Genomic DNA, 25,518 nt, shown 5'->3' on the forward strand with positions numbered 1-25,518 from the left:
AAGGTAATAAATTTAAATATTATGAGGATTGTGTTGTTCAAGTGAAGCCTTGTCTTGTATCCTTTCGCAAGCACACAGGATGGATCCCTCCATGCAATATGGGCTTTTTCAAACCTTATTGATGTTAAAGACCTAGTGATTATTTAAGGAAGATGATTAACCCTTGGATTCTTAGGCTACCAAAGGAAGCTAGAGGACCTACTTGCAAGATGCATAGGCTACAATAGTATGTACTGAGTATTGTTGCATCACTTGGGATATCTTTTTTACAAGTTGTACATTTGGACTTTTGAATATACAAAATACACTTTGAAATGTTTGTGCATTTATTTTTATTGCAATTAGAAGGCATTATGGTAGTAGGGTTATTTTACCTAGCCATGTGGAAGGTCAATGACGAAGCAACCTTGTTATCACTTACCGCATCTTATGAGAACACTATTACCCCACTTAAAGTAGATATGGGGTCACCTTAATACATCCTTAAGATGGACACCTTGTGTCTTGTGACACATTCAAAAGGTAATGGTTAAATATAGAGTCGTTACACCTTATCACCATCCATCGTGATAGCTCTTGATTAAAAAGATTAAAACATGTTGGGTCACATTGATTTGTCACAAACCAAAATGAGAGCGTCTCGCTCATCACGATTTGAGTCAAGCACACGGGATGGATCCCTCCATGCAATATGGGCTTTTTCAAACCTTATTGATGTTAAAGACCTAGTGATTATTTAAGGAAGATTATTAACCCTTGGATTCTTAGACTACCAAAGGAAGCTAGAGGACCTACTTGCAAGATGCATAGGCTACAATAGTATGTACTAAGTATCATTGCATCACTTGGGATATCTTTTTTACAAGTTGTACATTTGGACTTATGAATATACAAAATACACTTTGAAATGTTTGTGTATTTATTTTTATTGCAATTAGAAGGCATTATGGTAGTAGGGTTATTTTACCTAGCCATGTGGAAGGTCGACGACGAAGCAACCTTGTTATCACTTACCGCATCTTATGAGAACACTATTACCCCACTTAAAGTAGATATGGGGTCACCTTAATACATCCTTAAGACGGACACCTTGTGTCTTGTGACACATTCAAAAGGTAATGGTTAAATATAGAGTCGTTACACCTTATCACCATCCATCGTGATAGCTCTTAATAATTGTGATTGTGAGCCTTCTAAATTAATGGTGATTAAAAAGATTTAAACATGTTGGGTCACATTGATTTGTCACAAACCAAAATGAGAGCGTCTCACTCATCACAATCTGAGTTTCCTCAGTCGCATTCTCTTGTTTGAACAACGATATCGTAAGCTATCAATCATATCTTGTCAAAAGAGCGGGATGACATAAATGTTTTTCCCACAATAGTTAAATTTTGTATCCAACAAATCCTTTTTCGGGACTCATCAAGTTCTTCGACGTGCTACAATTTACCAAGACATTGGACGAGCCCTCACAATTCGATTTTGTTTCTATTTTAGGTATGCCAACCACAACAAACCTTGATTCATCATGAAGTGAAGACAAGATTATACGTGTATGTGTGAAGAAGTCCGAAAACTGGCAGTGTCGAAGCTAAGAGATATTTCCAAGTTCCAAATCTATTATGTCTTAGTGATGTTAGAAAATCAATGCTAGCAATCGAATCCTTCAATATTTTCTTTTCAGTAGTATGGGTAGGTTTCAAATGGAGTCACACAATGGCTTGGGCTCTCATGTGCCTTCAAGAGAATTCGAGAATTTAACTTGAGCTCTCATGTGCCTTCATGTGCCTTCAAGAGAATTCAACTTGCACAACCTTTGGACATTTGTATAGTCAGATTGTTATTTTCCATGTGCTAAATAGCATACTTTTGCTCAACATCCCACAAAAATTAAAGTAGAATAATGATAAAAATACCATCAAATTTCAAGGACATGAGAAGCATTTGTAGCCACCCGCAAATAACTCGCTCCATATGAAACAATATTATGCAACTCTTGTATGCACTCACTTGAACGATAAGGATGTAAAGTGTTATTCACATCACAAGAAGCAACAGTAGGAGTAAGTTTGGATTATATAACGAAACAAAAGCAGCATCAACAAGAAGCAATTAATAAGCAACAACAATGGGCAAGGAGTGACGATGATAATTTAAGAGTAGGAGTATAGTTTATAAATCTCGTGAGAGACACAGCATGTTCACTTTATCTATCAACTTGGTGAAGTTGGCGAAGGAATCTAAATTGAGCTTTTAAAATTACACGAGGAGCTCTCGTTTGTCATGACTAAGATTAGAGAGGCAAGATTATGTGAGGAGCTCTCGTATGTCATGATTTCAAGATTAAGGGAGGAAAGATTGTGTGAGAAAAGCTCACATTATGCAAAGGGAGAAAAGATTGTGTAAGCTCTCGAACTATGCAAAGATGGAGGAGCAGGATAACAAGTTTTGAAGCTTGATGTATCAAGGAGGATCCATTGTGAGAAGGGATAAAAGTTGCAAAAAGAGTAAAAGAGACAAAGGTTAAGAGAAAAGGGTAAAGATAGTTGAAAATGGCAAAGAAGGTCTAGATAAAATAATGAAAGGAGTTGAAAATGGTAAAGCGGAGGCTTAAGTAGAGTGAGAGCCACCGCGGTTGACTAAGGACTACTTAGCAATCATCCTAATTGACTACTCAGGCCTAATTGATGCCAAGGGTGATATTAATCGACGGCTCAAATTTTGATTAATTGAATGTCCCATGTTTATTTGGACATCATTACTAGGCTTACATGCAATTGATTGGAGTGTAATTAATTACCACTCCACCACAAGCGGTGGCCCATGATGACTCCATGATTAATTGGACAAGCGTGCATACGATTACACTAAGTACAATTAATTACTAATCACCGCAATGGCACATGGTTAATTAACTACTCGAATTTTGACTAATTGAACATTGCTCATGATTATTTGGATGGCACCATCAAGCTTGCATGCAATTAAGTTAATTATAGTTACCATGGTGGCCCATGATGCCAAGCATGGAGGCTCTTTCATGATTATTTGGATGGGCTTGCATGCGATTATACTGAGTGTAGTTAATTACCAATCACTAAGATGTGTTTGCATAATATAGAAATAATAGACCAAACATGTTCAAAATCCCATCATAGTAATCATAGGACACCCACGAAATAAATACACATGGCATGTATAACACCCTTGGAACAAGCAAACCTATAATAAGGTTTTTAGTCACTAGTCATTTTCTAATCTCACTCGCGCTCTTGACATAATGAAACAAGCATGTTTCTTCAAGGTTTCTAAATAATTGGCATTGTACATGTATCTTGGTGATGGCTGTTGTGCGGCCTTCAATGCATTTCAAATTTTACCCACACCAATCTATGCCAGGCAAAAAAAGACTATTTGAAGAGGCCATTAACATCGAATGTGAGGAGAGGCCTCCATGTTTTCTTCAAAACAACCATACAAAAGACTATTTGAAGAGGTGGTTAACAACGAACGTGAGGAGAGGCCTCCATGCTTGCTTTCTTTGATTATGAGTGGTTGGTTTCCCTCATCAGAATGTCTCTAGTGTGCAAAAAAACTTGGCTGCTTGTGTCACATGTAACGCCTCCCACTCACACCGGTAGAAGAAACAACTGTCACATTTACTGTCATATCAAGGCACACATCAATAACTTGCCTAGTTAAATGCACTTTAACATGAATAGAAATGCCTTATCTCCTGGTCAATCCTCCTGTCAATGGAAACCCCCTAAAAATAAAATGTCTACAAGCAGATGTACCCTGGAAAGTTTCAAAATCTCATGTGTAGTTGCATGATTGATGGCTTGAGTGTTCAAAAGTTGTATCAAAATCGAATTCTCGTGCAGGAGACTGCCATCACACATAATTTTCCAGTATTTTTTTACAGAAGAAGAATACACAATTTGGATTGCCAATAGAGAACTGCATTCACATTTCTATATTGCTACAGACAAGCATGCTATCTGCAGGCCATCAAATGAGAGACAGTCTTCCAAACTTGCTTAGATTTTTACCCAATTTACTACAAACCTTTCATTAATTGAGAACCAAGCTCATTCAGCGATAGTTCTCTTGGAAAATATTTACATTACTTATTGTGATCAGTACTCCTCCCTGCCTCATCATTATCTGTGGCTTCATTCCTTTCACCTGGCTTTCCATGTTCACCTTCTATACCATCACCTCCTTGAACTTCTTTTCTGGAATTCAGCATATCCAGTTGTCTCTGAAGCTCTTGCACGTGTTGTTCTTTTCGTTCAAGTTGTCTCTGAAGGAGATCAACCTGTAGGTTTCCATAAAACAAAAATTCAATTAGCAGCATAACTGACACACCCAATAAAACAAGCCTATCCTTCAAAGACTTCTGATAAGACATAATATCAAAGACTTCTGAGAAGGCAATCTGGGCATCCTAAGGGGCAGATTTCTTTAAATGCAGTATGACAACACCTAACAAATCCAATATCTCTATGCCTATATTTGTTCCTCGTAACTGAAACTCAAATCTTAGCGATAAGAATTACCATCTCATGAGATCGTTCTGCTTCTTCAGTGACTTCTTCCACATACTCGTACAGTTCTGAAATAAGTCTTGTTATCAGTTAAATAAATAGAACCAGACATGAGCTCTCAAAAAAAATCTAAGCCAACAATGGTATTGATGTTAATAAAAAATACCAACAAAAGGGACTGTTCCAGCACACACACACACTCAAAATATTAATCTTGCCTCCCGCCAAGAACCTTTTGGGAAGACATGGTAGGTGGATTACATTGAGAATGGGCTGAGAAAATTAGCCAATAGAAAGGCATTATAGCCAATCGATCTCCTTCCAAAGATGTTGAATGGGGAGTCAGAAAGCAAAAGTAACCGGTTCACAATAATAATGAACAAGGCAGTAGAAGAAGGTTTTCCAAGAAGTGGCAAACTAGTAAAAGAGACAACAAAGATGCCCAAAATTACAGAACAATCGCGGTCCGTAACTTGATGGACAAGCTATATGGCATATCCTAGAGCAAAAAATCAGCGGATGGGTACAAAGCCAGATCACACCATCACTGTAATACCATAGAACCTTTACAAAGTGAAAGACTTGCAGAAAATTCAAGAATTGTACACCTTACGCAAGTGCTTCATAAATGACGAGTGAACAGAATGGCACCATGAGTGTAATAGCTTTCTTAACAGAAAGTTAAATATGACTCACTTACCAAAAATCATTTTGGTTAATTACCTCACACCCTAGCCAACATCCTTTGGGTAAACACAACCCATTGGGTATGTCTTTTCCGACACACTCGCCAATAGGTAATGCAAGATGCTACAAGTATCAAGCAGTTGAAGTTCTCAACCAGAACTTTGGTTCTCAACCAGAACCAAAGTGATCACTCCACTAATGCCAGCCAGATCTTGAACTGTATAACAATTATCAGGGGCCCATTGGTAATGTTCTAACTTCCTGCCACTCAGGAATTCTGATGCATCCAACAAGAGTACCTGTAGTGTCCCATACCACTACAGACCATCCCTCAGGATGACTATCTGTATCATCAAGTTTAGACCTTTGTAGGATCCAAGTCCAGTTCAAGGTCTAAAGAAATCATTTCCAGGAACTGTAAATCTAATACTATATAATTCTAGATTTTCTCCTCTCCCCCTCCCTTAGAAACAAAAGGGATCCCAGACTCGTGTTAGAATGCCATGGCCTTGAGGGAGAGGTATGTGTGGAAGCTTAGTCAAGTATGCAACTCGACTTCTTCATGCCCATCAACATGAGTGATTCTATCCACCACAAGGTTTACTCTAGTCTAAGAATCACTGGTTCAACTATCCTGTTGTGTCCATCATGACTAAAAGGGCCCCGGCTTCACCAAAGCCAAGACCAGACTAACCTGAGATCTTGGATAGGATCTAAGGTTAGAGTGTGGTCTAACATAGGGTTAAGAATAACCTAGGGTTGTGAACAGAGTTGGCATGGATAAGGTTTAGATCTCATTATTCTTGGGTTCAACTGATTTCTCCTCCATATTCAACCATTTGAGTGAATTCATCCTCACTATCGTCATCACTACTGCTGATCCAACCCGCAATAGGAATGTTCCCGGCTTGAAATGCTAAGGCGGCTTGCAATTCCTCCTGCAGGCGCTGTATCTCCGAATAATTACTTCAGGGTCACGAGGTCAAAGTAAAGAGATGGCCTCATCCTCAAGTTCAATGAGGGAAACCTTTGTTTGCACATTGCCCCGCTTGGGGGGGGGGGGGGGGCGGGAACACTACCCCAGTGATTAATTTTGGACATTGTCTTTCTTTGCACGCTGCCCTTGCCTGATAGACCTCGAACTTTCATTGCTTGCTGTCCCGATTTGACTTTCACTTCAATTTTCCTCCTTCCTTGGTCGGGTTTTCACATTTCCACTCGCCTTGCTTTCCCAAGTCCAAATTCATGTCTATACACAAAGAATCATCTTTCGGGAATTGTGTGGATCCCTATGCTCCCTACCCTGCTCTCTATTGTCATCGCTTGTCCACCAATCCTAAATTGTTTGCATTGCTGTCACCCGGATGGATGGACGATGTCTCCATTAAATGCACACTCTTCTTTTTGCTTGTGCTACTCTGATATGAAATGTTATGAATAGATCATGCAAACTGCTTGTCACATGTGTGTGATTGAGTGCTGAATTCAAAAACTTCAGAATCATGGAAAAAAGATATTACACCAAATTCACCCTCCAATGCGGGACAAGTGCCCTCATGATAGAATTTGATGCCTACTTCCAAGATGTGCAAGAAAGAAAGATGTATTAATGTCTGCAGGAGGCCTCACGGGGCTATGAGACAAAATGCAAAACCAAAAGGTAACTCATACAAGCCACTAAGGGCTGAAGCAAAAACAAAAGCAAAGGGCTCACTAAGGGCCTTGCTGAAAGCTAAAGTGCTACGCTAGTGAACAAAATAGTAGAGTAGCAAAATATCAGGAGAGTATCAGGTGCTCAGAGCTAACGCTCCAAGTACATGCCGTGGTTCCATATATCCAGGTAACCTGATTGCTCTCTGATGAGATGTGAGGAGCTCTCGTATCTGTGCCTGTCGAGCTCTCTCTCGATGTGGTGGAGGGCATGGGTCTCCTGGATCTCTGTATCCCTATCAAGGGTGACGCCTCGTCTCTGACGGTCACCTCTAAGGAGGGCGGAAATAGACTGGACCTCGATCGTGTGTGCTCTAGTCCCTCTCTGTGTCACATGTCAAGTGCGTGTCTCTCGTCTGGCAGCATTGTAGGGGGGACCCCCACTGTTAATCCATGATGCTCTCATCTCATCAAGCTCCTCTCCCTAGCCTTAACGGCAACTGGCTCAGATGCATAGAAATCTGTAGCAAGTGTCTATCACATCAATATATCTCTCTATCGTCGCATCTCAATCAGATAGAGCTCAACACAAACTTGATCGGGAAAATGGATCAACCGTGCAAGTGGACCGAATCCATGCCCCTCTTGGAAGAGGCAGTGATATCGCCCTCGGATCTCATAGACTAGGCAAACACATAGAAAGTGCTCCTTTGTCTCGATCTCCTCCTTCCGGCATAGTGTGCAGATCCTCTACTCTCTGGATATGCCGGCGGCTCTCCTTGCCTCAATCCTCAGCTGATGTGACGAGACTCGCAATTGACCGATGGCAATCCTCAATGCATGTGAGACTCTCATGTCCTCGAGGTACTGAGGTCTAATGACAAGACCATGCTTCGAAACCCTCAAGAAGTGGTCATGATAGAACTGGATCTTGGTGGGGAACTCCTCTCTCCCCAAGCCCTAGAAGTAAGGAGCTGGAGTAGGTCCACTGGAGTAGGTCCAACCGTATGATACGGTTGATCTCATCCCGTGGGATCATCTAGAGTGGTGCATCCATGCTGTACTGAATGGGGGGAAGTCTGTCCATCTGAATGCCGTGACTACCAAACCATGTGGATGCCCATGCATACCATGCTGTATCAACACCGCTCTCTGCTAGTGGCCTGGAAGACTCCTATGCTAGCCTCGGTAATTTCCACTGTGGTAAGGCCCAGACTCTGTGGAGGAAAGTCACTGTGTAAAAGATGGCATCAACCTGGAGAGGAGTCATGGCGAACTCTACCTGTGTAATCTGATGGGGGATTGAGGGCTTGCTCCGAATCATCCTGGATCCCATAATCACCTATAGCCTCTCAAATCTCTCACTCTGTTGTTGAAATAAAACTCTCCCAAAAAGGTGCTGCATACATGGCAGTCGGTGTCTCACCAGCATGTCAAAAAGCCAACCCTTTGTGGGAGGGTCTCGGAAGTGTGGCTGGAAGCATCGCCTCTCTAGTCGGGCCAGAGCACCCTGTCCTCGTGTGAGTTGTGCCATACCTGCATGGGTTATCGTGAAACCTGGTCTAATGAACACTACTCCCAAATATGTGTAAGACTGCACTATCTCCACTAGCTCGTCTCGATATGTGAAGCTATGGCGACAGGACATTGCTCGCGAGGTGTTGAAGATCATAACCTTGGTTTTCCTAAGGTTAACTGTCAAGTCTCTCTCTCTGCATAACATCTCCAGAGCCTCTAGATATTTCTGCAATCCCTCTGCTGAGGATGATATGAGGACTATGTCATCTGCGTACGACAGTATCAGCACCATCAGGTGAGCCAGAAGTGATCCCTCTCCACCTATGCGATCTACAAAGGAAGTGATCTCGTCGATATAGAGCCCGAAGGGAGTCGGTGAGAGGGGGCAGCCTTGTTTCACTCCGATAGTGCTCTCAACCCATTCTGATAGACCTACTGGGACACGTACCCTCCCTCTGATAGACTCATATAGACTCATGACCTCCCAGATCATGAACTCTGGGAGCTGCAACTCCTTTAACCTCTTGATCAGGCGAGACCGTGGGACAGTATCAAATTTCTTACGAAAGTCTATGAAGCACGTGTAGGCTTTTTGATGCCTCGACTTCGCCTCCTCAATGATAGCCCTCAAGGTGAAAATGTGGTCCAGGGTGGAGTGCCATCTCCGAAAACCTGCCTGCCCAAGAGCCTGCTGCCCATGGCCCTCTGTGTGGCTGTTGATCTCCTTCTCTAGTACTAACCCATATATCTTAGCCAGAGTGTGACCAATCATAAGAGTGCGGTAGTTTCCAATGTCCATGGGATCACCTGCCTTATGCATCAGTACTATGGTGGTGGTGCTCTAGGTAGGCGGGAAGCCATGGCATATGGCATGGTTGAACAGTTGTGCTAGGACCGGGGTCAAGACCTCCTGTCCATGTGCAAAATGCTCAGTGCGTAGTCCCTTGTGGGCTTCAGAAGGGCAGCCCGTACATTCTGTGCAGTAAACAAGTGACACGTAGTGGGTCTAGGCATAGAGGACATATTAGGCGGTGCTTGACCCGAGACATCATAGAGAGAGCATGCATATGTATGCCAGACTGTTGGATCTGTGATGGGGATGGACGACTTCCTCTCTGACAAGAGCCCCCATCCCATAGTAGGATCTCCTTCACAAAAGAATCGATCGCCTCATCCATCCTGTGTATGATGAAAGCCGACTTCTTACACCGTGTCACTCGGCGTGATCCGTTGTGCTTCTAGTGAAGTCAAATGCCCCAGTGCTTGCTCATCTCTCTGCCCTCATCGTCAAACCAAGGGTTTTGGGACATCTTCCCATCTGGGACACATGCACATCGAGTCATAAGGAAGGATCGGTGGCAATATCCTGTATCACTGAGACAAGGGTATCTGATGCATGTGCGAGATCCATACCCTCTCTAAGTAAGACTGGAAGCTCAGAAGCTAGGTGGCTCATGTACACCGGGTCAAGAGCACGATCAAAATGGATCTGAACGCCAGTGGGTGGTAGGGGGGCCCTCCTCATGACTGGCATGGCGGCCGATATCCAGAAGGTTAGGTATGAGTGGTCAGCTCCGAGTGGAGGAGGAGGCACAATAAAATCGCATATACGTGAAGCAAAGGCTAGTGGACCCAACAAATAGTCCCTTCTCCCCCCGCCATGTGGGAAACGAGTGAGCCCACCAGATAATGGCTATCTCTGAAGGCCGCTATATATGATCAAGTCATGGATAGCCCCCCAACTCGAGTAGATGCCTCCCATATGATGTCACTGGTGCATCTATATCTGTTGGCTGCCTCACGATCCCCAGCTCTGCTGCATCCATCTCCAGTACTATGAGGGAATCCTCATCGAAATCTAGCAGGCCAACCTGTTTGTTCCCAGTGCGTGCATTGAAGTCACCAAGGAGGAGTGTCCCCTTGTCTAGAAAGCTTTGTGATGTCATCATGAATGGTCTCATATGGGCTATGCCCGTCATTGATGACTTCTCGTGCATAAGATGATGTGTCAGGGGAAAAGTAACACACTGCAATGAAAATCGGGCGTGTATCTAGTAGCTGAAATCGCACCCACATATGTCGTGCGTGCTCCTCTCTCCAGATAATAGATGAGTGGTCTTAGATGCGCTCTAAAAAGGACAGCCACACCTCCTGACCCCCATATCCCGCTATCTCCTCTTATATCTTTCCTATGGGCTGATTCCCAGATATATCCCGTCACTGTCGACAGCCCTCTTTCCAGGCTTTCATGGGTGTACGCATGCATACAAGGTGGTTGAGAAAGGATGCATGTTTGGACATGCTGAGGGATACCCCATTATTTGGGTTCACCGAAGATCACCTTTCCATTTCACTCTATCCTAAGCCTAGGACTCTTCATTTAATGCACTTGAATGCATATCTTTATTAATAAATATTGGCCAATATTACATCGTCTATCGATACCACTCATCCCACAATGTACTGCTCAAAAAGCATAAATCATATGGCAAAAAGTTTAAGTATAACTTCTTTTGTAAAAGTACCTCTTACATGATCACTGACATCACTGATGACCTCTGAGCTCCACAATCATCTCCTCAATTTGCTCCTAGATTCTCTCAATCATCCTATGTGGCTTCTACCCCACCTAACAGTGCTTATGGGCACCTATCTGTGCCTCTAGCACACACACATAGAAACCAAGGTGTGCCTGAGGCATACACCTTGAGATATCCCATCATATCCCCCCTCAAGGGAATGCCTCAGGCTATGTCAAGGATACATCTAGTCTCATAGTTTCTCATGCCATCTCATGGTGGTCAAGGATAAATCTATGGCTAGGTTCTCATGCTAGCAAGGGGTTCCCAAGGGTGTGAAGTAAACAAAAGGGATACAAAAGACATTCCAATGGTTATCTCCCCTGCATGTACATGCATACAATGTCTGCAGGAGGTACCATGGAGCAAAAAACACATACACATGGCCTACATCATATGGTGACCAGAGGTGTTTACACAATAGTTTATTTCATTCATTTTGGAGGACTATCCAGGCTCAGTACCTTGACTCAACAAAAAAAAGAGAGATCTAGAGCATACATGGAGATGATTCAAAAAGCATAATCTTCATAGGATGCCTCATCTTGTGGAGGCACATCAACTGAAAGTAGATTGGATGTTTCTAACTTTGAAGTTGCTTCCTTTTTTGCTCTACAAAACTTTTCATGATGATTGTTTTTGCCACAGTGTTTGCATGGATTGATCTTCAAGCAGTCTCTTGAGAGGTGATTAGTCTTCCCACAATGATTGCAAGGTGAAAACTTGCCCTTCTGGATTTTTATGGCATAGGCTGTGTCATTGCCTTTCTTGAGTTCCATGTGTCTTTCTTCTTCTTGAAGAGCAGAGATAAGACCTTCAAGATTAGGATTAGGAAGATTTTTCAAAGTGGTAACAACATGATCATAATCTTCAGACATACTCTTGAGCAACACTGCCATTGCATCATCTGTAGTGATAGGAGAGTTGATAGAAGCAAGTTGAGTCATGAGACTCCGCATGTAATTGACATGGGTAGCCAAAGGAGTGCCACTAACCATCTTCAATTCAAAGAAAGCAATCTTAAGTGACAATTTTGAGATGTGAGAGCTAGCACCAAAAATAATGTCAAGCTTCTACCAAGCTTCTGAAGGAGACTCTAAGTCAGAGATGTGATGAATATAGTCATCTCCTAAGGCAAGAGCAATGATGCCATAGGCTTTCTCCTCTCTAGCAGGATCTCTTGCCGGGTGTGTCGGAGCTGAGGATTCTCCAGCATTGGAGGCTGTTGAAGAAGAAGTTGAAGCCGATTTGACAAGCCCCCAGAGGTTTTCCCTCATCAATGCAAATTTAACCTTCATCTGCCATGTGTGAAAGCCCTTACCATTAAACTTATCCATATTCAAGATGGTAGCCATGAGAGGGTCTAACCCAGAATGGGCAGTGTCTACTCTCTTACAAGGCTAGAAAGAGTTGAAGAGCTTCAAAATACAAGCATTTAGAGTAGCAAAGGCTTGCAACCAAAATCCATACTAGAAATCAATGATGTTTTCACTTGCATGCTTCATAGAGGTGACTAAATGAAAGTATTCCAAGCAAATCCAGGTATAGCAACTTCAAAGAAAGTTGTAGCCACAGTTGTACTGATGCTTTTCAAAACTTTAAAAACTCAGAAATGCTAAAGTAGCATCTAATGTAGCATCACACTCACAACCTTGTTAAAACTGTCCAAAACAGAGGCCTGAACTTGGAGGGCTTGTATCTCACTCTTCAAAGCAAAGAAGAGAGGGCTTTCTGAAGCAAAAGAAAGCTCATATACCAGAGAAGATCCAGCACAGAGGTTGGGCGAAATGGCGGGCGATATTGCCCGGGGGAGTTACTGCAAGCTGAACTTGTGTTTCGACATTTTCTCCTTCGTTACTAAACCAAATGGGCTGCAAAGTGACTCAAAATGTTCGTCTTGAGGTCGCCCATCTACTCCTAAGAGGGCTCGAGCAATGGTGCAACAGGCAGGGAGTATTTTGCAACAGAAGAATGACGAAAAAATGCGCTGTTTGGAGAATGGCAGCCAACAGAGACGTTTTTTTTTCAATTGCTTGCAGGCGGAAGTTCGCCCAAACGAGGGGTATCTCCAGCAGGAAGGGCTTGGAGAATGGCGGAGAACTGAGGGAGAACAAGCTTTAGCAAGATTTGGGAAGAAAGGGAAGAAATGATGAAGATGAAGAAGAAGATGATGATGTGGCACAAGTGGGCTCAAGGAGGATCAAAGTGCTCTGATACCATGTTGGTAAACTGAAAGGAAAGCATGGAGTGAACACAAACTGAGAATTCTTGCTTATGGAATGAAGAAAGGTGAGGTCCTTAAGTAGGCACCTCTTACATGATCATTGACATCACTGATGACCTCTGAGCTCCACAATCATCTCCTCAATCAACTCCTAGATTCTCTCAATCATCCTATGTGGCTTCTACCACCACCTAACAGTGCTTATGGGCACCTAACTGTGCCTCTAGCACACACACATAGAAACCAAGGTGTGCCTGAGGCATACACCTTGAGATATCCCATCAAGTGTGGAAGTGCAATGGTACCCTTTGGTTTGATCCGGCAGGTTTCTTGCAAACCTACACTGATAGAGACATGATGTTTTACACCGAGACACTTGAGAGCCCAGAAAGAGGGCTGCCTAATTGACTGGGTACCCCGGGAGTCAGCTCATAGGAGAGAGATGAGGAGAGACAGTGGAATACAGGGTTCTGGTGGTGTAGCTGTTCTCTACAGATCGCATCTCTACAGATCGCATCTGAGGCCTTTCATATTCATAGTGCGGAGAGAGGAGCATGCATGATGCATGTGGATACAAGTCCGCCGATTACTAGAGGCACGCCCGATCTTCATCGCAGTGTGCTACTTCCCCCACTTTAACAATCATATCATATCATCTCATCTCTCTCTCTCTCTCTCTCTCTCTCTCTCTCTCTCGTGTGAGTGAGTGTTTGGCTATCTATGCATTGTAAATATGCATGTCCTGTGCAACAGTTGATAAATTTCCCAGAAAAAAAAGGGTACAAATGAAGTACGCTTCATTTATAATGCTGCTCAAACATCAATTAAATAGAAAGGAAAATGAATTGCCTTGATATCCTCTCTTCAGCTCTGTATTCAGTGACTTCTGCATTGCCAATTTCGTTCCAAGTTCATGGATCTGCAATCACAAAACCCTTTGAGAATACTGGCAGAATGACATTATTCATAAGATAATGATAGCACCTATGATCTGAACATACAATTGGCATGTAATGGGCTGGGATGCTTCTTTTTGGCAATACCTCCTGCTATGTATTATATGTTTAAATGTCATGCATAATTTCCCACCCAAATGATGAGTGACACAAATGGTGAGTAATGTGAAGAGCATTAATCAACAAGCCTGTGTAAGAAAGATGATACATGCCAGGTATAAGATCAGCAAAGTAGAGCAACAGAAGACTTTTTACCATAGAATCTCACGATAATCTCAGAAGGCTTCATTTTTCCAAATCATGCAGTGTACAATATCTTATATATCAGTCATTCGAGCTAATAATGTTTGATGACATACGCCTTGTCAAGCATCAAGATGCAGAATACTGTAAGATAAACTACATTGAAAGAAAACTATTTCATTGGGAACTACAATAAAAACCCAATGACGTAAGCCATTTGAATTTCTAGAGAAGCCAACATATAGTAAGACCACTCCCTAAAAAAAGAATCACTGGAAGGATTATACTATATTGAGACCAAAGAAAGATGTACGATAAGAAGGGCTGCTCATTAGCTATGTTTTCTGCACCTGATTCCACACACAGTAGCACATGGGCTCACGTTTCAAAGAAGCCAATGAACCACCAAATCCAATTTAGGTTAGGGACCAGGGTTACAAGCCAAACTACACAGGATAGTTGCACAATAACGACAAGAAACATTCAAGATCATAAGCTTGCATGCTGCCAAATCAAGCAGGTGTATACATGGCTCTGCATTACACTAGTATGGACCAAAGCTTAGAGGCTTGTAATTCATTTTAAGTGTTTAGTAAGACACATGAAGAACTACACTTCCAAGAACACACTAGAATGAGATTATTACTGGAAGCCATACAATGCTATTTCCTGAATGATATTCTCTTTCCTATTTTATATAGAGTAGCACCTGAATTTTCAAACTCCTTGGCCTTTATGAGGAGCGTGCAGCATCCTGTCCAACCCATCTTGAGTTAGGTTTACAAGCAGATTTTTCTGGATAATCTTGCAATAAAAGGCTCCCTAGTGTTTGAAAAATACTCGAGGGTTACAAGTATCATTACACACTCAAGTCTAGAGAACCTCCTGTTGTCTATTGTGCAACCAGTTCACCCATGGCAAAACAAACAAACCAGGGTAAGTCTGTTGCAGAGCTGACCAATTTGTAATCCTCAATGACATTCCCCAACATCATTAGAGTTGAGGCAGTGATGATGTCGATATTGCATGCATTTTATTAGTAATTTCCATGGCTATGTGATTCATTGTAATTTGTCATTATTATCAGGATGGACTTATTATGTGGCCTAGATCTCGATTGGGGTTTCTGCAGAGCCCTCAAGTCTTGATGGGGCCTAGTGGTGCGGATGGTACTAACAATGTAAAATTGGACAATATTTGTTAATAAAGATACGCTGTCATGATTTGCGACTTAGTTTCCTTTCCTACCTTTGATTATTTATTAATAAAGATATGCTGTCATAATTTGTGACTTAGTTTCCTTTCCTACCTTTGATTATGGATTAAGTGCGGAGGACATTGATCAATACCTGGACAGTGATTCCTACTAGAGGCATAGTTGTACATGACAAGCTAGATCAATGCATCCCTCGTGGATGGGGATTAAATGGTATGGGACAAGGAGGTCTATTATCTAGTGTCGGGCCATCTGTCTTCCCTATGGCCTCCGGTGCTCGGGGGTGAGCTGACAGCTCAATGGTTGGATCGTGAGTTCCAAATGCAGCACTCAGTGGTTTAGGTCCTAGTTTGTAATTAGGTGAAGATGATCTTGTTAGCGCACTCATGCTATGAGTCGTCTTAGTGTTATCAACATATCTTTGCCTGGAGAATCATGGAGGAATGAAGACACCTTTAAGTCATGAGTGGTTGTCTTTTCATAGTCATACTTTGATTTGAAAAAATTTCGTGGTGCCTTTTGGTTTCTTCTTCCAAGTATATTCAGGATAGAGGAGGGACTTCATTGTGTAAGGTATAGGGAAAGATGAGAAGGATCATAAAGCTACAAATATCGCTTTCCCTATACAAATAGTTAAAGCTTTCTTGTTAGATATGCAAGACTGTTACCACAAGTTAAATAGCTTAGCTTTCTTGTTAGGCAAGAATGTTAGCACAAGTTAAAGATTCCATAAAAAGAGCTGAAGATCCAATAGCTAAAGATTTCTTAGTAGATATGCAAGATTGTTAGCACAAGTTAAACATTCCATAAAAAGTGCTCAAGATATAGCAAAGTTTATGCGGATCAAAAACATACCCCTCAGGATTCTTAAGGAAGGCATGTGGGTATCTTAGAAATTCCAAAAGATTATACATCCTGAGGATTGGAAGATTTCCTATGGGTATTATAGTCCTTCAACCTCATTCTTAGAACATCAATGATGTAGCTTATAACTTAGGCCTTCCTTAAAATGTCACAGTTAATCCCATTTTCCGTGTGTGTAGACCCAAACAAAAAATACAAGATGGAAGACAATCTAGTGTCTCCTAAAGAACTGATGAGTTGGACGATTTGGCGTATATTCCACATGAAAGATTCTAGATAAAAGACAAAACATCTCAGAAATAGGATTATTACTAAGTATTGTATCAAATGGACTATAGGACAAATGAAGATTAACTTGGGAGAAGATTTGCTGACTTGATAGAACAGCCTCCTAGATCTAGTACAGAGGACACAAATACTTCAAGGAAGGTCCCTAGCTAACCTTGGTTAGCTAGTGACTCACCTATGGGTCAAGAGAGACCCTACTGGACAAAAGTCAAGACGTTAGGATAAGTAATGCTAACCAGAGTGTTATATCTAGATCGCGGTCTAGAAGGGAATGGGGCATGCATGCTCATTATAGCTATGGAATGTGGCTTAGTGAGGAGGACACTGATTAGTACCTGGGCAGTGATTGCTACTAGAGGCACGGTTGTACCTGACAGGCTAGGTTGATTCATCCCTCGCAAATGGGGCTTCCATGGTATGAAGTGTGCAGGTCTACTGATCTAGAGTCATGCCATGTGTCTTCCCCATGATCTCCAAGTACTCAGGGGTGAGCTCATAGCTCTATGGCTGTGTGGTGAGTTTCAAATCAAGCACTTGGTGGTTCAGTTCCTAGATCTATTACAGAGGACACAAATACTTCAAGGAAGGTCCGTAGCTAACCTCAGTTAGCTAGTGACTCACCTATGGGTCAAGAGAGACCCTACTGGACAAAAGTCAAGACGTTAGGATAAGTAATGCTAACCAGAGTGTTATATCTAGATGGCGGTCTAGAAGGTAATGGGGCATGCATGCTAATTATAGCTATGGAATGTGGCTTAGTGTGGAGGACACTGATTAGTACCTGTGCAGTGATTGTTTGCTACTAGAGGCACGGCTGTACCTGACAGGCTAGGTTGATTCATCCCTTGCAAATGGGGCTTCCATGGTATGGAGTGTGGAGGTCTACTGATCTAGAGTCGTGCCATGTGTCTTCCCCATGATCTCCAAGTACTCAGGGGTGAGATCACAGCTCTATGGCTGTGTGGTGAGTTTCAGATCAAGCACTTGGTGGTTCAGTTCCTAGTTCATGGTTCGGTAAAGATGATCTTGGTAGCAGACTTAGGGTAGTTGTCATCAATATGTAACAGCATTCTCTCACAGGAAACTCCCTCTAAATCACAAACATGCATGGATCTTTATTTCATGATGGTTCTACTCAAAACTCCATAAATTCCCGTCAGGTGCAAAGGCTTTGACTTCCCATATTAGCAAGTGACCACAGGCACATGGTTAACTTGGCTCGTGGACCAGATGCAAAAGTCTAGACACAATCATCTTAGGATAAGAATTCCAGCTTCAAGGATATAAGGGATGTTCCCCTTGCGAACCTGGACTCACCTGCAAATCTTGTAGCTACTAAGTGTTTGATACAATTCTTGCTGATTCTAAGTATGATGTTCGCCGTTCTGTGTATCTTTTTACAAAGACTATGTGTGCTGGAGATTGTGCTGACATTTTTAAAATCTCCCTCGAATCAGTCTTGTTCAAAGCTGATTAATCAACAAACATAACTTTTAAAGGTATTGGAAGAGAGTTCAGCGATGCATTTCTTTCAAATTTACCACGTGGTCTTCCTCTTGAGAGGAAGTAGACCACGGCATCAAGATACTCCCTAGCAGTCAACCAATTTGCAGCAAACTTATAGGCTACGATAAAGGGCAGAGGATGAAATTGCTTGGCAATTTCAAGAGTATCTCCGGATGGGCCATATTCGACCCACTAAATCTCCATGCGAGTCAAATACTCTTCTTGCTAAGGAAGAGAGACTGTTGGCTTCTGTGTTGACTTTAACCTTTTTGGTGCAAAAAGGTATCGTTCTATTAAGGGTGACCAAAATACAAAGAAACAAGATTAAATCCCATAAGAGGCTCATGCTGAACCATCCACAATTGCCATGCTTCCCCTTAGGCAAAACGTATGGATGCCATCAGTCTTTTCATATAATGTAACATATGTTATGCATCAAACCATACCAATGTCTATAAACTAGTTTATATGCAATAGATTTCCTCTATCTAAGCACCAGCAGCAAGGGCATTCAAAAAATTCCATAGCTAAGTTTTGCCAGCTTGCAGACAATGATTTCCTGGGGCAAAAAAGGCTTTCACGTGGAGGAAGTTAAGACTTGACTGTCCCTCACGGGCTACAATAACACTTCACAAAATTGGATCCAAATCTTGACTATAACACAGACTAGTCTGTTCACTTAGCAATCATCCACATCCTTGAGCCCACAGTAGAAGATGCCATCAAATGCATAGTTCAGAAGCAAGACTTAATACACATGCTGTAGAAACCACATGCTAGTCTTTCTAATTCCAATATACCAAACTGACCTTGCCTTCTGATGCTTCACGACCAATCTCCTCATTTTCTTCCTGCAAAGTACGGCACTTTGCCATCAACATCTTGCCATTTTTGCTATGCGGGGTGAATTGGACAGCTCCAAGATCATCTTGCAGCTCTTTCACTTTCTTCTCAGCATTTTCCAGCTCTTTCTGCAAGGGCGTAGAACTACCACATCAGCAAAGCAACATTTGCAAAATAGGAAAGTACCACTTCCAGCTCGCATAACAACAAAACTCTGGACGTGTTATCTTTTCTTCGTTTTTAAAAGTATCCCCTTGTGCAGTTTAAGGTCCCTTACAAACCAAGAAAAACGAATCCTAGAAATCAAAACCAGATAGGATTGCAGAAGTGTCAAAGTTCATCAATGGCATGCTACCAGTTTTCGGATAATAGTTTACTGCTTTCCATTCACTAGACAGTTCCTTTGATTGAAAGCTCTCCAAAAGCTCATGATTGGCTGCCTGCCACACAATTGCTGCTCACTATACACCGACTAAGAGCCCAGCACCTTAACCTTGGCCCCTCTCTCTAGCTCATTATTGGCAACTAGACAATATTGGTTATACATACGTCGTCCCATGCCACTTGTCTCATATGGAAGTTCACACACATGGCATCTTCTGCAGTTCCTTGGACCTCAAGGCACCAGCTTCCTCTAGGTTAAGATGCTCCTCATGGCACTAATTTTAGCTATGGTTCCTACAAGCAGGTTAAACGAGTATACAAGCAACTAGTCCTCCCGCATCACACAAAAAGGACCTCAACAAACAGCAATTAACCATTGATTAGTCCATTCATCAAATTTTCCTCCACATTAGATAGATTTTTCATATTTGACATTAGATCATATAGCTTGAACTGAAGCCAACCATCCATTTTCAATTGTATCACAACATTAGAGTTTTCTAGGAAACCACAACAGGAATGCAAGAGTACACTGGTCTTATTGGCCAAATGCCAACATGGGGTCCTTGACATACTTCTTCCCATGCCAATTGCTTTTTGAACCATTTGGCTCATCTGTCACTTAAGCTGCACTGAAAGGAGGGAGGCAGTCCATCTGAACGCCCGCTAGAAAACCATTTGGATATGCGTGTGTAGCAGGCCGTGCAAATCCTGCTCTCGGCTAGTCGGCTAGATGACTCTAGTGCTGCCCTCAGTAGATAAGTCACCGTCTGGAGGATGGCAGCAAGACAAGAGCAGATGAAAGATAGGACAAAATCCAGCAGGCTGGGATTCAACAGATGGAAAGATAGGAGAAAACGCAACAGGCTGGGATGGAAAATTTGTAGAGGGTGAGGGAACAGATGATGGTTGGAATGCCGTATTTACAGGCGGCTGCAACGAAAACAAAGGTGGCTGGTGCAAAACATTGCAAGGCAAGTCAAGCGATTGCAATGGAACAGCAGCAGCAGGCGTTTGCGGAGAGGAAACCTTGGATGAAATTATGGAAGGCTGAAGGGACGAAACCGTGGTGGCGCGCAGAGATGGAGCTCGCTACTCCATCGTTTCCTCTCTCTCTCTCTCTCTCCCTCTCTCTCTCTCTCTCTCTCTTCCCCCCCCTCATAGCTGGTGTATTGATACAGGCTAGGGAAAAATACAACACATCTCCAAAAACGCCAACACTTGTCTCCACGGTTGAAGAGATGATCACCACTCAGGTAAGCTCAGCCAAGAAAGAGATGGCTATTCTAGCCAACGACAAAATCAACAAAGCAGATCTATATACGGAGGTAAAAGAGCAGGAAGCCATAGCAAAAAACAAGAAGTGATTGCGCATAGGGGGGCTGCCAGAGGATAGTATGGGCTGTCCTGCAAATGATTTTACGGAGGGATACACAGTAGAAGAGAAGATCACAAGTCTCAAGAAGGAGATACCACAGAAAGAATGGGATGAAACTGACATCAGTTGGATCTCTCAAAAGGGAACACAAGTACAGGTTGAGTTCACAGAGAGGGCAGGTAAAGTCAAGATTCTCTGACAGACAAACAAACTGAAAAGCACACGGGTATGGATATCTGAGGAGCTTACCCCGAATCAGCTCAAACAAAGGAATGTTGAACTTACTAAAGTGAAGGATGCACGCAAAGATGGAAAATGGGCAGTATATAGGGATGGAAAAGCCTTGATCCATGATTTCGAATCTAAACCCAAAGACTCTCAGTCCTAAATTGATGTTGCTCAAGCCGTTTTTTTCTCTAAGATAAAATCAGTAGCTAGTTACGCATCTAAATAAAATGGGGCTGAGCTGATATACTCCCCCAAAGACTCTCAGCCTCTAATTGATGTTGATGTTTTGGTGTGTGTTTTTTTGTCCCATAGACCCGTGAGGTCTCCTCTGGACATTTCTCTCTCTCTCTCTCTCTCTCTCTCTCTCTCTCTCTCTGTCTCGCTGCCTGTGCAAGTGCTAGAGCCTGTGGCGGTTGTCCAAAAACCCCCATTGCTGCTCCCTGCCTCCCTGTCGATGCTCCCTGCCTCCGTTGCCCATTGCCCATTCGCTCCTCCCGTTGCCTGGCCCTCTCTGTGCATCTGTGTGTACTCTGCTCTGTAGGCCATCTCCTGGTGGTTCTAGTGATGCCCTATAGGCCATGGTATGTGCCTTGTAGGCATAAATAAAGGCACTTGTAGTGTTAGTGCCTTTTAGGCCACATAGGACACTTAGTCCTATGTGACACCTAGGACACTTATTCCTAGGTCTAGGTACTTGTACCTTGTACTTCTCTTTTTCCTATTATCCTAGTTGACGTGACGGCGTTTCTCATCGACCCTTGTACCTTGTACCGGCTCCTTTTTGTCTCCGTGACCCTTTAGTGGTATCAGAGCCCAGATTTGCTTCCTGCGTCATTTTTCCATACTATCCGTACACTTGTACGGACGTCCGTACAGACACATACAGATTCCGTACGCTTCTTGCAGCTGCTGTCTCACGCTTCTAACGCTTTTTCGTCGCCAAAACGTGCCTCATTGCTGGTTCCAAGCTGAGGTGATTGCTTGTAGGCTCCTTCTGCAGCATTTTCAAGGTCCTCTGCAGTACCCGTGGCCATGTTTCTACAGTGAACATTGCCTGCCACAGTCACATTTGGGTGCATTTGCCCTTTGATTTGGGTTGGAAATTTGCAGATATTTGCTGACATTTTTTTGGACAGCCAGCTTTTGCAGTGATAGCCTTGAGGCTTTTGGGTTTTCAGGTCTTTTTCAGGGTATCACATTTGCTATGGCTGGGAGCAATCAGGATCTATTTGGTGTTCTTTGTGAAGATGATAAGTTGGATGGCACCAACTATCCGATGTGTTCTTATCTCATGAAACATATTCTTGTTGCAAAGTATTTGTGGAATATTGTTTCTGGGGTTGATCTGAGGCCAGCCAATGCTACAATGGTTGCCTCTACTGCTGGTCCCTCTGTAGGGGGTACTCCTCCTAATGCCTCATCCTCTAGCACTCCTGCTGCTGCTCTTCCAACTCAAGAACAGTCAAGGTGGGATGCAAGAGATGCAAATGCACATTCATGTATTGCTTTATCATGCAAGAGAATCATTATTCCACACATCCGGTCTTGCAGGACAGCAAAGGATGCTTGGGATAAATTGGCTTCTCTCTATCAGATTCGCAATGAGGCACGTGTTGCATACTTGAGAAGGCAATTACAGAAAGTCAACATGAATGAAGGTGACTCTATGGATGCATACCTAACAAAGGTCAAGGACCTCATGGAACAACTTGCCAACATTGATGAGGTGGTGCCAAATTCACAGCTTGTCAGTACCACATTGAATGGACTACCAGATACATATCAAGGGTTTGCCACAACCCTTCGATTAGTGGCCATGGGTAATCCGGACCACTATTCTTTTGATCAGCTAGTAACTTTGCTTTTGCAGGAAGAGCAAAGTAGAGCTAATAGACAAGCCATTATTCCTGATCATGCATTTGCTTCACAGCAGACAGGAAGAGGCAAGGCTTCCAAGCCTATGGGCAAGCCAAAATCTGCACATAGCAGCTGCAATTCCTCCCATGCATCTAAAAATACAGTAGATAAGTCAAAGAAGAAAAGATGCAACTATTGTCGCAAGCCTGGACATGACATTTTAGAATGCAGGAAGCGCATTGCTTCGGAGAAAAAGAAAGCACGATTGACAGTTAATGCCTCTCATGCTATTGAATCCCATGAGCCTGAAGATGCTTCACATGCACATGCTCTTCAGGATGATTGGGCATGGGCTGTCCATTGCTCATTTGATCCCTCCAAAGCTGATGCATTCTTTACTGCTAATGATGCTCAGTCTTGGTACTTTGATAGTGGTGCTTCCAAGCATGTCACATCTTGCAGACAGTTGTTTCATTCTTTAGCTAATGCACCTCGAGGGGAGACTGTCACATGTGCTAATAATGCTTCATATGCTGTAAAAGGAATTGGAGATGTGCAGCTCACATCCATTTCAAGCCATCCTGTTACTCTGACAAATGTTCTTTTTGTGCTTGGAATTGAAGTCAACTTGATTTCAATTTCAGCAATTGCCACTTCAGGTTTCAGAGTTATTTTTGATGGCTACAGATGCCTAGTTTATGATCTTCGTGATGCCAATGCCATAGTTCTCACTCGCACTTTGCAAAAGGGGCTTTATCACCTTGATCATCACTCAACTGCACTTTCTATTGAAGCATTGGCTATTTCAGATTCACAGCTTGCTGAAACTCATCTTTGGCATGAGAGAATGGGCCATCTCAATTATAGAGCTCTTGCAAAGCTACATTCACAGCAGATGGCAAATGATGTACCTCAAACTCACACAGTTTCCAAACATGTGTGTGAGGGTTGTCTTTTGGGTAAGATGCATCGATTTCCTTTTCAAAAGAATTGTCCAAAACTCTCACAAAGGAAATTGCACCTAGTGCACAGTGATGTCTGTGGCCCAATGAGGACAAATGCCATTGGGAGGTACAAGTATTTCATGACTCTCATTGATGATTTCACAAGATATTGCTGGATATATCCTTTAAAAGCCAAATCTGAAGTTTTCTTATGCTTTCAGAGATGGCTGAATATGGTTGAGAATGAATCAAGATGCAAGCTTGTCACCCTCAACACAGATAGGGGGGGAGAGTATATGTCAAAGGAGTTTGATGCATTTCTGTCTTCACGGGGCATTATTCACTCATGTACTACTCCTTACACTCCTCAGCAGAATCCTGTTTCCGAAAGGAAAAACAGGTCCACAATGGAGATGGCCAGATGCATGCTTAAGGCCAAGTCTTTGCCCAATAAATTTTGGCTTGATGCAGTGATGTGTGCCAACTATGTGCTGAATAGATCACCTACACGGGCATTGCAGACTGGTAGTCAGCCTGTTCGCAGAGATGAGAGGGCTCAGAGCAGAGGGTCAGGCCGGTTTCAGGCGAGACCATGGGACTATGGATCACATACTCACACTCACGAGTGTCATTGAGGAGGCCAGATCACGGAAGGAGAGGGTATATTACTGCTTTGTGGATTTCCGCAAAGCCTTTGACACAGTACCTCGAGCTCGTCTCATCACACGCCTACAGACACTGGGATTTTACCACGAGATCATTTGGGCAGTCATGGCACTTTATGAGAGAGTCTCGGGCCAAGTTCAGACAGGCGCAGGTTGGACAGATGAGATCTTGAGTACCGTAGGGGTCAAACAGGGTTGTCCCTTATCACCAACCCTGTTTGGCCTCTACATCGATGAGCTTGAGACTTTCATGGGGGCTTTCGAAGGGACCGGTTGCTCACTTGCCAAGATCATCATCAAGCTTCTTCTTTATGCACATGACGTGGCACTCTTGTCGTCCACACCCGAGGGGCTCCAACGACACATGGATGCACTGCATGCTTTTTGTTTATCCCATGATTTGGAGGTCCACCTTGGCAAGACCAACGTCATGATCTTTAACACCTCTCGCGCAAACATGCAACGGAAGCAGTTCACTTTCGGTGGGTCACCAGTTGAGATCATATCCTCATACACTTACTTGGGGGTCATCTTCTCCGGCCCGATCTTCACAATGAGACCAACGATGCAGGCCAGACTGAGTAGGGGATACGCCTCACTGGCTTGGCTAGAGAGACAATGCTTCCACTCCCACTTCCAGGACCCTCGAACCAAGGCTCTTCTCTTCCACTCCTTGGTCCGACCAGCCGGTATGTACGGCAGCCCTTGTTGGGGACCTGAAATGTGAGAGATAGAGTGGACACAGGTGGAGCGCCTGCAGATCCTCATGCTCTTACAGATGATCTAGGGGAAACCATTTGTACCACATCACATCATTCAGGCCGAGTTTGGTGCCACTCCAGCTACATGCAGCCTTTCAGACCATCACATATCTACAGCGGGTTGGATCATATAGGGACTGCACATCAGGGAGACAGAGCCATGGTTGGCTCTTG

The 25,518-nt window shown here is 43.1% G+C and overlaps 1 protein-coding gene across 1 annotated transcript in view; it reads right to left on the bottom strand.

Annotated features, from left to right (window-relative positions):
* Window positions 1-3,808: 3,808 nt before the first annotated feature.
* FIP37 (FKBP12 interacting protein 37) overlaps window positions 3,809-25,518 on the bottom strand; it is a 90,246-nt gene continuing 68,536 nt past the window's right edge. The window contains exons 11-14 of the mRNA XM_087375820.1: window positions 19,094-19,255; window positions 14,061-14,130; window positions 4,566-4,621; window positions 3,809-4,324 (exon numbers count right to left, since the gene is read on the bottom strand). Of these exons, the coding sequence (XP_087231946.1) occupies window positions 4,130-4,324; window positions 4,566-4,621; window positions 14,061-14,130; window positions 19,094-19,255 (483 nt within the window). The 3' untranslated portion in view covers window positions 3,809-4,129. The remainder of the gene's footprint in view (window positions 4,325-4,565; window positions 4,622-14,060; window positions 14,131-19,093; window positions 19,256-25,518) is intronic.

The sequence above is a fragment of the Dipteris shenzhenensis genome, chromosome 6 (assembly GCF_047967505.1).
Source record: "Dipteris shenzhenensis isolate YYH24624 ecotype China chromosome 6, Dip_SZ_1.0, whole genome shotgun sequence".
Classification (NCBI taxonomy): Eukaryota; Viridiplantae; Streptophyta; class Polypodiopsida; order Gleicheniales; family Dipteridaceae; genus Dipteris; species Dipteris shenzhenensis.